Consider the following 14,176-nt stretch of genomic DNA (forward strand, 5'->3'; position numbering starts at 1 on the left):
ATTACCAGCGGGACCAGGAGAGGGGAAACATCTTCTCTGTTTTCACCAGAGACCAGCTGGGCCACTATGAGGAGATCTGGAGACCAGACGTGTATGCCACTAACAGCTGGAGAATGGTCAGCGTGGACATCAAGGCCCCACACCCCCTGGAGGTCAGTGCTGGAACTGGCTCTGATGGTGAACAGCAAATAGGGATGAGCCATTGTATATCCTGTGAATTTGTTGACTGACTTTGGGTGCTCTTTGACTGGAAACTGGAATCACTGCAGTTTCTAATAGTGGGTCCACGTTAGGCTCGGGCGATATCCAAAATATCGCGATACTGTCCCACTGAAATATCGCGATATACAATATTATCGTTCATATTACCTATTATTTTTCATGGGGTTTTTTTGTTTTTTTGGGGGGAGGGGGGGATTTTATTTTATTTCTTCCAAATTACATAGAATTTCTAGACTATAATAATTATTATTATTATTAACAGCCTACAAAATATCGCAATATTTGATAATATCGAATATCGGCCAAAGCCTAGTTCACCTACTGCCTCTATTAGGGATATATTAGGGATATATATATTAGGGACTGATCATAATCAGCCGAAAGACGTTCTATATAGGTCAGTATTGATTAGGGATGGGTATTAAATTGGTACCAATTCCTGATTGGTCAGAATCAAAATACCGATAAGCTTCTGGACAAACGGTGCCACTATCATCACGTTTATTGACCTCTATCAGCAACAAGTAGGGATTGCAACAATATTGACAGAACTTATCTGTAATTGAAAACAATAAAATCACACACAAATCACATATCGACCGGTTTCGAGAACCGGTTCCAATTTAGTTCCACTTCCAAATTGCCTAATTCACCAGAATTGATATGACACTGCATTTAAAAAAACAACAACAATACCTCTTATCAATCATTAACAACTGGATTCTTCTCAAGTAGCTGAACAACAACCTTTTTGACCCTTTTGGTGTGCTGTCAGTCGCAAACAATGACTCCATATGAGGAGGGTCATGTATGTACTCACCCTTTAGTCAGTCAAAACACTGGTGCAGTTTGTATGTCCATGCAACACACATTGAGTTTGCTTGTGCTGCTCCGTGGCAAAACAAGACCGTTTCCTTAGACTTCCAAAAATGGCAAAAAAAAAAAAGACCATAGAATTACTTCAAACAGCTTGTGCAGCATAATCCAAGTGTTCTGAAGCCAAACGATTGCGCTGTGGGTCCAAAATTCCAAGTTTTCAGCCATTATCTCCTAGATTTTCTGCACTTGTTCTACGCTGCGCCAAAGTAAAGTTTTTTCACTTGCTCTTGTATTGTGTTCTCTCAAGTAAGGCATTATGCCAAATGGGCCTTAGCTGTTTTGAAAAGTAATTCTGAGTAACTCTACACAGCAACTTCTGTCTTGAGTAATAAAACAAAGTTCACTCCACTAAAGCTGCATGTAGTCTTTCAGCCATGCAATACAGTAGGAACCACATCAATAAGAAGAATCGATAACACTTTAGATTAGGGAACACATATTAACTATTAATAGGTTGCTTATTAACATTCTTTTAATGTGTGCACTAAAATGATGACTCTGTTTTACAGAACTTTTATGGAGCCGGTGCTGTCTTTTTGTATTGTGGCGTGGTTTGGGAACCTGAATCTGGCCAATAAGAATAGGCTTGGTAGGCTTGTCAGAGTGGCCAGTAAAGTTATTGGGGTGAACCAAGCACAGCTGTCTGACCTTTACGATCGGCAGGTCGTAAGGAAGGCCCATGCCATTTTGGACTGTACTGACCCCCCCCTGCAGAGGGAGTTTGAGCTTCTACCTTCAGGTAGAAGATATAGAGTTCCAACTCTATACTACTAAAAAATGTGTTTGTCTTTTGTCTTCACATGAAGTGATCTTGCACTGTACTGTATTGTATCGTTGTCTCTGTGTTCTGTCTGGTATGTTGTCTTTCATGTTGTATTTTATGATGGATTGTTTTTAATACCTGGCTACAACTAAATTTCCCTAGTGGGATAATAAAATTTGACTTGACTTGACTTGACATGCATATTAGTAGGGTATTAGTTCATTATTAGTCATTACAAACCACTTATTAGCACCTTATTCTGCACTATTGTATTCTACAAGTATAGCCCATAGCAGACAGTAAGGAAGTTGTTGCACAGGAATTGGGCTTACATGGCGCTTTTCCACCGCATGGTACCGGCTCAACTCGACTCGACTCTACTCGCCTTTTTTGGTTTTCCATTGGGCAAGTACCAGGTACCAGGTACCATATTACCTGGTACCTGGTACTTTTTTTGGTAGCACCTCCGTCGAGGTTCCAAGCGAGCAACTGCAGACTACTGATTGGTCAGAGAGAATCGTCATCGCGACACGGGACATATATGTTAACGTTAGCTACCAGGTTAGCTTACCCTCTTGCGTCGCCTTGAGCAGCCAGAGAGCAGTCTGTTGTCTTGCTGCCTTCAGCCTCTTCTGAAATAAAATCTGTTTCCTTGCTGTGACTAACAGCCACATACCGAGAATCAAGAACACCATCCCTTCCATATCCTCCATAGTGGCTGTGTGTCGCGTTTCATGTGGCGTCGTGGCGTCGCTATGACGACCAGTTGTGGGGGGTGGGGCACATTGAGGGGGTACTATCTGCAGTGGAAAACCAAAGTGGTACTACCAAAAGCGAGTAGAGTCAAGTCGAGTCGAGGCGAGTTGAGCCAGTACCATGCGGTGGAAAAGCGGCATTAGTCTGCTTTTAGTCTTTGCTCAGCATGGGGCTTATAAGCCCCATGCTGAGCAAACTGAATAATAACTACTTGTCATTTGCTTTCTTGGCTTGAGAACAAGGTTTATTTTTTAGCCTTATGTTGTGTTGCCAGTCACTCACTTGTAGCAGAAAGAGTCTTGAAAGCCAGAAATCTCAGCACTCAGCACTCAGCACTCAGCATCTCAGCGCTGTCTTCCTTAAAGTTACTTATTCCCCCTTTCAGTACATCTACAAAGACAGCTACTGTGAATCAAACAGAATTGGAAGGGACTGTTTGGGAAGCGTTTTTCTTTTTTCATTAAGATGAAAAAAGTATGTTCTCAGTTTCTGCATTATTACTTCCATTGCAAGCCAGCGTGCTTTACAAAGAAATGTTTGTGAAGGCAGACTTTGCTGGAAGAGTGTTTTCTCCCTCGAGCTTAGGTTTAGCTTATTTCATGCTTTTTTCATCTTATGCTGTAAAGATAAGATGTTTATGAGAATAATCATGTAGTACTTCTCTTTCTCAGTGTGTGTGTGTGTGTGCGCGCGTGTGTAAACCACATGCACACGGATGTCTCCAGCTGGCTAGACAGACGCACTCATTTACACTCCTCTGTGGGTTTCCACTGCACTTTCAAATGAATATGCTTCCCTGTGACTCCACCGTTTCCCTAACAGTTTCCAGCCAAAAACGCCTCCCAGCACCCCAGTGCTGTCACTGTGGAAAGACGCTTACATAACATTACTAACTGGGTCAGTTCTTCTGTTTGTCCAGTAATGCCAAGGGTTGTAAAGGGCTTCTCCATCAACAAGCGCTCCATTGACGAACCCAAATTCCTGAATTTCCCATTAAATTTGTGTCACTGTTTGGCTTGCGGATAGCTTTAAAAAATATCAGGATATGCCTCAGTGATCAAACGTGTTTACATGCGGAAGTCAACATTGACTTTGCATCTCTGTTGTGTCACCAGGTGGTGTATGAGGTTGCTTTTAACAGTGCCAGAGGTGGCTACGTGGCCATAGATGACATCTCCTTTTCCCCTGAATTCTGCCACACTGAGACAGGTGAGAGAACACATCTGGGGCTGTGTTTTTGTGAATCAAGGTGCAAGCAGAGGCGATGGCACTGGTTCACGACGCTGCTGCACAGATTTTTTTGGTCATTTCATGAGCAGAGGCACTGGTGCAGCAGTGAGGCACCTATGGCACACTTGTAAAAGGAACTGGAACGGTGATTGGCCGATCACTCATGACCTATTTAGGACATTTATTGGCCAGTTATAAGTTACGGAAGCATAATGCATTCACTTGAGAAAAAAAAATGTGCCCTGTTTTTCTGAGTTAACGAGATAATTATCTCAGAATTCTGAGAAAAGTTTTCATGGGAAAAAAAAATTCTGCTCTGTTTTTCTGAATTAATGAGATATCTCAAAATCCCAAGAGAAGCTCTCATTCCTACTTGAGAGCTCGATTTCATGGAAGCAAACATGTCCCACCTGTTTAGTTTAATCCATTTTTATTTGTAAAAAGCAAAATAAAACTGGATTAAACTAAAAAACAGAGCAGAATTATTTTTTTTTTCCATGAAAACTTTTGTCAGAATTCTGAGATAATTATCTTAATCTTAATCTTAATTCAGAAAAATAGGGCAATTTTTTTTTCTCAAGTGAATGCATTACGTTTCCGTAATAAGTGGCTGGTTAATTGGTACACCCCTACTTTTTACACCAACACCAATGAGTCTCAAGACCACTTTTCTGATATCTTGGACTTGTCTTGGTCCTGGTCATTATTGAATGTTGACTCTACTTCCCTTAAAATTTCTCTGCCTGGTCCACCTTTGTTGATTTCCGATTCAGATTCAGATTTGATTTACTCTAGACCACACATTGTGGTATGGAGTACAAACATAAAACAAAACAGCAGTACAATGGTAAACAACCAGAATAGATCTTTAGCACAAATAAAGTCTGCAATAATAATATAAGTGTAAACATAGACAGATGGTTTACAAAGTATTTTGGCAGGTACTTCTTTCTATTCTCAACAATGCTTGTGTTTTTCCATTCCATTCAAACAAAACGTGGTATTCATCCCCCAGACAGTTGACATTACATAAATTACAAAACCTTTTATTCCTTTCCAGACCTTTGTATCTTCCTGTTATTTGGGGAATTCTGCTATTAGAAACTCGGAAATTACAAATAGCCTGGCCATACCTCCTGTTCTCACAAAGTAGATACTTTTCAAACTTAAAGTCCTCTTTAAATTCACAATATAAATCACATGATAACATACTCTGAATCTTTGTATCCTTCCCCTTCAATAAACTCCCCCAGTAACCAATAATTCTTTTTTTTGTTGACATTTTTTATTTTTATTTTGGAAAAGCATTCATTTCACATTCATCTTTGTACATAGTATCAGTATTCCTGCAAGTAGATTCACATAGCATTATTCACATTTAAAACTAAAAATGTTGCAGTACGTTTGACAACCATTTTACAGCCTAGCTCTTCCAGAGGTTTTCTTTTATAACATTAGCTTTGATTATTTACAGTTGAACATGGGAAGCTTTCACCTTAGATACTACGAAGGGTTGAAGGGGAAAAACAGAGAAAATGAATAAAGAGCGAGCTGTTAGATGTAATAAAATAATATAAATCACATTATATTCTCACTCATTTATTCTATCAAGTCAGCTAAAGTCTGACCTTATAGGTTTAATGTACTCAGTCCACTTGGTTCAAATCCGGAAAAAATTTCCTTTTTGGACTTTGAGAGAAAATGACAACCTTTCCATAATATATATTCCATATATTATTTCTATCCACTCATCAATGGTGGGTGGTTCTGATTTTAGCCACTTCCTCATAAGAGCCTTTTTGCTTGCTGCCAGAAGTATTTGGACCAGTTTTTTATCATTGATATCCCACCCTTCAAATGAGATGTCACCCATGTGTACAGTATCACATCTAAAAGGAATGTTGACTCCAAAGACATTATTAATATGTTTATGAATTTCCTTCCAATAAGGCACAATAACCTGGCAGTTCCAGAAAATATGGAAGCGATTGGCATCATTTATCCCACATAGTCTCCAACAAATACCACCGCTTCCCTGATGTCGTATTTGCAAGGGCGTGATAAAAAACCTTACAACGTTTTTCCAACAGAATTCTCGCCATGTAGTCGAACTAGCTGAATTCCATTGTGCTTGACATATTCTTCTCCAGCCCTCCTCCGAAATATTAAAATTTCCCTCCTTCTCCCATTTCTCTTTTATATACAGTGTATTCTCAGACTTGGACTGGAGAATGCCATTATACATTCTGGAGAGAATCTTATTACATGTAGTGGATTTGGATATTGACAAGAATATTTTCATGATTCCTGTCTCTCCTGTTTCTACAGCAATAATTCTTTTTTTAATACCAATATTGCAAACAATTTAAGGAATTACACCTGTGTACCTGTGTAATGGTCCTCAAACTTCTATGCATTGATTAGGTCAAAGTCATATGCATTAATTAGTTGGATGTTGTAGGGTATATGTATAGAGCTCCTGTAGATAGATTTACATCTCTGTTGATCCTTATAGACTCCTTAAGCATTATTTTTCCATTTGGAATGACATGTATACAGTTTATTGCCTTTTTTGGTGCTGGTCTTGAATAGGACTTGATTTGTTCTAGTCTAGGTCTTCACTTGGTCTTGACCCCATTTGGACCTGGTCTTGACTTGAACTGGTAATTGTGGGAGATGACAGGGTGTGGATATTTGTCATGGGAATTATACACACTGCTTATAAATCTGAGAAGAAATGTGTGTATTTCGGCCTTTTTGCATTTTTTTTTACTTTTTTACATGGGCCATACACAATATTAACATAAGTGACCACCGTTGAAAAGGAGGATTTGTATTGGAGGTGTTGTGTTCTTTGTTCCAGAGCCGACCTTTGACCCCTCTATAGCCAACTGCGACTTTGAGAATGGGCTATGTCTGTACTATCAGGAGAGAGTGGAGAGCAAGTTGTGGAACAGAGTTTCAGTCAAGCCCAATGCCTACAGGATCGGAGACCACACCACAGGGACAGGTGAGTTCACAAGTTGCAGCAGTTTATGCTTCATAGTTGACAAAAGTGCTATGGAATTGTGGATTCTTCTGTTGCCTAATATGTGTATTAAAGATTAACATTTTCCATATATTTTGTAAATATCTGCTCCAAAAATAACAATGGTACTCCAGATCACATTTATGATTACATCTTTTTATATTGTGGAAGCATTAAAGTTAATTTTATTGAAATATTAATGGAAAATGGAAAATTATTTTTGCATGCATTTTTTGCATGCATGCATATTTTGGGTCATAATGAAATTTTTAATTACAAATTCCCAAGTTGCATTTGATTTTTCCCGTATGTGCACAAATGAAAATGGAAATGCAAAAGACCATTTCACATTTCACATTTCAAAGCCCCACTGTATGGTTAACAATACTCAAATGTTAATGCACATTTGAAAACAAATGAATTCAATTTATGTATGCTGCTATGAGTCATAATAAAATAAAAATTCAATAATCCAATTAGCATTTGGATGTTTATGTACTAGTATGCACATTATCTTAGATATTGAGAATGGAAATGGAAAAGGCCATTTTACATTTCATCTTGAAAGATGCTTTATGGTTAACAATATTCAATTGGTAATTTAAACTTGAACAGACAAAACCATTGACTCTGTTTGCAGTTATGTTTCCACAGTCTCACGCCGTTTCTCTACCAAATAAAATAGCAGTGGCAAATGTTTTTGCATTATCGTTATCTACCAATCAAGGCGGGACCACAGGTGGGACTGATGCTAGCTATATGTGTCAACCAGAGCTCTCTTGACTCTCTTGACAATGGCGACTACAAGGCTGCTAGCTGAACAGTTGATAATAGTTGAATTTCATCATCAGATGCTCAAGTAGAACAAAAATTGAGAGTTTAGCTTAAGTTTGCTGTCACCACTACTGATAAGGAGAATAGGAGAATACTTTGATCTGATGTACCTTGTCCGAGTGGAAGGAAGACCAGCCATTCTGTTGCTTAAAGGAATAGTTCACCCAAAAATGAAAATTCTAAACTCTAAAGAACAGGTCCCCATTGACTTCAGTTGTTTTGGAGAAGGCTGCTATGGAGTTGTGCTGCAGCCTCCCTGTGTGTTATATGGACAAACTTCACCTGTGTTTCAACTGGCATGAGGGTGAGTAGATGATGACATTTCCATTTTTGGGTGAACTATTCCTTTAAAGCCAGAATGAATGACTGACAGGTAGACCATGATAATAATAATAATGACATTGCTATTTAACTTTGGTAGAGAAATGGCATGAGAACATGGAAATGTCATTGCATTTAAAGTTGAAATTCTCACTTTTATTGCACTATTGTGTACTTTAATGTCTTAGTGTTGGCTTCCTGTGCCATCCAGCTTAACTCTAAACTCCAAACCCAAATCTTTGGTGAAGCCTGACGCCTAATGGTGAAAAGTAGGGTACTGCACTGCTCATCTGTTATTGGCTGGTGTTTGTGCCAGGTGATGTCACCACCTGTTGTACTCTATGGAAGGTGACATCACCTGGCACAAACACCAGCCAATAGCAGATGGCCAGTGCAGTACCCTACTTTTCACCATTAGGTGTCAGGCTTCACTAAAGATTTTGGTGGGGTTTAGTTAACTCTTTAACACTCTAACCCAAATGCCTCCAAAAACCTTAACCTCTTAATCCAATTCTTTTCTCTTTCTATCTCCAACTCAGGCTGTTTCCTCCTGGCAAACACCCACTTCACCTCGAGGCCCGGTTACGTGGGTCGGCTCCATGGACCCTTTTTACCGGGGAACCACAAATACTGCTTGAGGTTCTACTACATGCTCCACGGCTTTAGGAAGGTGGACAACGCTCTGTCTCTTTATATTTACGATCAGAACGACGTGGCCCAGGAGAAGGTGTGGAACCTGGCTGACACTTCCAGGGCTGTATGGACCGAGGTGGAGATCACCTACATGAAGCCCATGCCCACCAAGGTATGATGCAATGGCTGGGTTATGCATGTGGAGGTGGATGTATATGGATGATTGACGGTCGCATAGATGGAGGAACCATCAAGTAGGTGGGTTGAGGTATTGATGCAGAGGTAAATGAATGGATGGAATGATGAGCGGATGAAAGAACAGATGACTGGATAGATGGATGAACAGCAGTGTCCAATCTTTGTCTCTGTCTCCTAGATCGTATTTGTCAGCATATGTAAGAACTTCTGGGACTGTGGCCTGGTAGCAATTGATGACATTACAGTCAGCCTGGGGGATTGTCAAATCACTGCAGGTAAGATAGAGATCTAATTTGACTTTCTTTATTCCCAAATGAAGTGCCAAGCTTTCGGTCGCAAGGAACTTGCATGGACCTAAGTGTGTAGAACCTTCTTCCTTAATACTGTTCTTCGGTCTTCTGGCACCTTAGCGCATTCCATAGTCGTGAGTGCGGTGATCTTCTCAAAGAATGTATTCCCAAATGAGTCAGGGGTGTGCTTAAAATGTTGTGATCAATGTTCCTTCCAAGTCAGTGGTGTCCTGTTCTGTGCCATGGAAGAGTCTGCAGGTTTTCATTCCAAACAAACGCTACAGCAACTCATTACACTGTTTAGTTCCTCCTCTCTGGTCGAAGGTAGGTTAATCACTGAAATCAGTTGCTGTGGTGTTTGCATGTTGGCTCCACCATAGCGCCACCATGCGGCCAGTTGATGTAGTTTTTGTCGCCTGAGTAGTGGGGGGCCATAGGAGCCCACCTGCCAAATATGGTTGCTCTAGGATGCATGGTTTCTGAGCTGCAGACACTTTTAGCAGAGAAATAGAAAGAAGAATTCCAGCCAGAGGTGTGACCAAGTCAGCTTAGCTCGAGTCCCAAGTCAGTCTCAAGTCTTGAGGCACAAGTCTCAAGTCAAGTTCCAAGACTAGATCTAGATTATCAAGTCAATTCCAAGTCAAGTCCATGTCATTAATGTCAAGTCTCAAGTCTAAATGTAGAACACCAAGTCAAGTCAGAACAAATCAAGAGTCCAGTATCAATTTAATATCTTAAAGAAAACTAAATATCTAGGACTTTTCAATGCAATATGGTTTTAATTGGATAAAAACTTGGTGAGAGCATCATGAGTTTGATTTCTATAATCAGTTTCAACATCAATAAATTCAATCATTCCATACAAATTCAGAAAACAGAATTTAAATTCAGTCGTCTGCTGGAACAAATCTCATCACTTTCAATCTAAGTCATTTACACAAACACAAGATCTCAAGTCAAGACTTTAGAAACCTTTTCAAGTCAAAGTCAAGTCCCAAGTCACCAGAACCCAAGTCAAGTCAAGTCTCAAGTCTTCTCTTCATGCATCAAGTCAACTCTCAAGCAATTAAAACTGTGACTTGAGTCTGACTTGAGTCCAAGTCATGTGACTCGAGTCCCCACCAACAAATACAATAGGGTTCTAAATATTGGGGGGTTAGTGTGTCCAAAGCTCATTGTATACACTTTTTGAGGTGAGCAATACCCGCAATAATAAGTTGGTAATGGGGCATGGAAGAAATTATTAACTTTTGGTGAAAATCCGACATGTGGAACTGGCATATATTTACAATTGCATAGTGTTGGCGGAGGTATGCGCTCTACTGAGTGCCATCTAGTGTTGCTTTGATTTGACTGGCTCACGGTCAGAGAGAGTGTTTATTTATTTGTTTATTTATTTAAAGCAGTGGTTCTCAACGTGGGGTCCAGGGACCACCAGGGGTCCTTGAGGAGGTTCCAGGGGGTCCCCAGCAAATTGATGAATTGTTAAACTTAACCATTATTTATTTACACACATTTAGACACAATTAGAGAATGTAGAAGAATGACTATTTTGATCATAGTTATCTCTCTACCTACAATACAGATAGTCATAGAATTCTGGACAAAATCATATCTAATAATAAAAATATTCTCAGATTTGGGTCCGAGAGACAAAATCTCATCAAATGGGGGTCCGTGGCTCTAATGTGGACTAAATTAGGGGTCCTTGATGTGAAAAAGGTTGAGAATCACTGATTTAAAGGATCCCCATTAGCTGATTCCATGGCAATCAGCTAATCTTCCTGGGGTCCACACCTGACATACTGTACATAACACATTACATGATAAACATTAAAGATCTGCCATTGTTGCTATCAATGATGTGTGGAATGATGATATCTGGCCAGCTCAGCTTCCCTGCTTCATCTCTCACTGTATCCTAATGAAAGGTTTCTCAAACATACTTACATAAGCCCCAGCTGGTCAGTGTATACGTCAAAGTTACGATTTGTTTTTGTTTAACTTTTCTTTAAAATGGCGGCGGAGAGGCACTGACATGAAATAACACACAACAGAGAAAGTCATGAGCAAATCACAGAAAAATGTGATGTGGTTCTTCTACACTTTACAATAAGGGTACACTAAGTTAAGGGTTAGTTAATGCTTAATAAGGGTTAGTTAATGTTTAATAAGCTGCTTATATATAAGCATATAAGCTGCTATATAAGCTGCTTAGTTAATGCTTAATAAGGGTTAGTTAATGCTTATTAAGCATTAACTAACCATTAATTAACAGTTAACTAATGTGTAATTTACTAATGGTTTATAAAGATGACTATTAAATAATGTATAAATTAATACCTTAGTTAACATGAACACCATTAGTAAATGATTACCAGACACATTAGTTAACTGTTAATTAAGCATTAACTAACCCTTAACTTAGTGACCCTTATTGTAAAGTGTTACCTACATTTCTTCTTTTACCTGCTTTCTTTTTTACCCGTCTGCTTTTTTTTACTGGCTGTTTCTGTGAAGCATTTTGTGCTGTAAGCTTGAAAAGTGCCATATAAATAAAGATATTGTTATTATTATTAAAAGGAAGTTATTTATGAAGTGGCCCATGACTTAGTAGGATCATGGATCTAATGGCTTGATGGACAGGCAGTAGGTACGCCTCCTTGCGGAAGAGCTGTCCTGATTGCTTGTTAAGATTCGGGCACCCTGATTTATTGATAGCTGTTGGGATGTAAAGAGAATTTCAACAAATATCACCAAAATGGTTCTAAAAAAATTGCCTACCCCAACTTTAAATTCTCCACTTAATAGCTTCTTTCTTTCTGTCTTTCTTTCTTTCTTTCTTTCTTTCTTTCTTTCTTTCTTTCTTTCTTAATACTAATAATTACTTGGTAACATTTTACAATAAGGGTCACTAAGTTAAGGGTTAGTTAATGCTTAATAAGCATTAACTAACCCTTAATTAACAGTTAACTAATGTGTAATTTACTAATGGTGTTCATGTTAACTAAGGTATTCATTTATACATTATTTAATAGTTTATAAAGATGACTATTAAATAATGTATAAATTAATACCTTAACATGAACACTATTAGTAAATGATTACCAGACACATTAGTTAACTGTTAATTAAGGGTTAACCCTTAACTTAGTGACCCTTACTGTAAAGTGTTACCAATTACTTTCTTAATACAATTCTGTTACCTTTTCTCTTTTTTAAAGCAACAAAGGGATAAAAGACATCACATAAAAGCAAGTCTATAAAAATAAATGTCCTCTTTTAAAGACCGGAGTGTTCTCATTGAACCATGGCAGTTCTTTTGTACTTAACTTCTTAACCTTATAAGGAGCAACAGAGTCAGCAATACAGGTACAATTAAAAAGGGAGACCGGCTCCTCACTGTTGAATTGCAACTCTGCAGCGGTTGCTGGTAAGGCAGCTGCCATAAAACTCTCTGACAACTTGTGTAGTTAAAGCAATATTCCACTTAGTTTTCAGCACTTGACCACAATGAAAACCAGAATATAAACTAATCACCAAGATCAGATGCAGCTGGATGAGTTTGTAGTGTCCAGATTTTGACTTCCCATTCATTTGAATGAGGCCATGAAAATAGCCTGAAAACTGAGTTCCCACACTTAAAAATCACTTCTTAAAACCTTTTTATTTACACTGGCGTTTTGTTAATTTCTACAGTGTTTTATAATTTAATATTCATGCTTCAGATGACTGTTGCACTACTTGCCTGCGTGTTTTTCTTACAGATTTGTTTGGAAGCCAGTCTTGTAGTTCTTGGCAGAGCACCAGTCAGAAGAAGGTCATTTGAGGAGACAGACTTGCTGTAACATACCTTGTTTTCCACATTGTGCACTGACTGTGTGTGTTTGTTCCAGGGACTGCTGGCTCCCTCCCAGGCCAGTGCAACTTTGAAAGCGGAGACTGCGGCTACATCCAGGACAAGGAGGAGGACAAGGCGGACTGGCTGCGAGTGCGCGGCCAGACCCCCACCTCCTACACCGGCCCTAGAGGAGACCACACCACTGGGGTGGGTGAGTCATTTCCTCATTCACTGCTTCATTCATTCCATTCATTGTCATTGGGGGTGGCGGGGGGGATGGGGGACTATGGCTGTGTTCTTCTGTCAGATGTGATATCTCGCATCGCTGGTCTGATTTGGATGAAACGTGGAGGATCTTGTTTTTTTTTTTTTTTATTACAGGCAAATAATACAGATAACACACATGACAATATGATGACATGACAATATATCCTCACAAAAAAAGAAAAGGAGAAAAAAAAGTAGTAAAAAAAGTAAATAAAAATAAAAAAAGACAAAATAAAAATAATAGGATCCCTTCAGTAATTCAAATAATTAGATTGACAGTGTTAGTAATTAGAAACTGAAATATACATATGACAGGTAGAGCGTATTTAGAGTTTTATATAGTCCAACTTAGGGCTGGGCGATATGGACAAAATCAAGTATCACAATATTTTTGACCAAATACCTCGATATCGATATTGCGACAATATTGTAGGGATGACTATTGGTGCTTTCACAAAATATTTACACAATGAGATTTTTGATAAATAATCATCAGTAATGTGGATATAATGACTAAGTGGGTAAAGGCAAATAATAGAACAGCTAGAACAGTCTGGTAAGTTCAGAAAATGACATCACTTTACTGTAATGCAGCCTTTAAAACCAGGAGAAGACAACACTTATGCCATATCACAATATTACGATATCCAAAATCAAAGATGATATCTAGTCTCATATCACGATATCAATATAATATCGATATATTGCCCAGCTCACTAGAGCAAATTTTTTCCCATTTCATATTGTGTTGTGCTACTTTGTAATGGTTTGTAGCAATTATTTTTTCCAAAGTGGACGATCTTATTGCTGATTGGTCCGAGGGTGCCTGCATCATCTGTGTGGAACCACATGTTTACTGGAACATCAACATACTCTCTTTCACTCTCTTTCACATGCACACACTCTCTCAAATG

General features: G+C 38.8%; 1 protein-coding gene across 1 annotated transcript; it reads left to right on the forward strand.

The window, feature by feature from the left end:
* Positions 1 to 5: 5 nt before the first annotated feature.
* LOC139640218 (MAM domain-containing protein 2-like) lies at positions 6 to 13,206 on the forward strand (the record flags this gene model as incomplete). The annotated part of the gene is made up of 6 exons (XM_071514396.1): positions 6 to 152; positions 3,736 to 3,829; positions 6,714 to 6,860; positions 8,573 to 8,838; positions 9,043 to 9,139; positions 13,051 to 13,206. Coding segments are annotated over 6 exons (907 nt in total), but the record flags the coding sequence as incomplete, so codon positions are not given.
* Positions 13,207 to 14,176: the final 970 nt, after the last annotated feature.

Source organism: Centroberyx affinis, unplaced genomic scaffold, assembly GCF_046629955.1.
Source record: "Centroberyx affinis isolate AG114_WGS23_722 - 3 ecotype Tasmania unplaced genomic scaffold, CSIRO-AGI_Caff_v1 ptg008650l_1, whole genome shotgun sequence".
Taxonomy (NCBI): Eukaryota; Metazoa; Chordata; class Actinopteri; order Beryciformes; family Berycidae; genus Centroberyx; species Centroberyx affinis.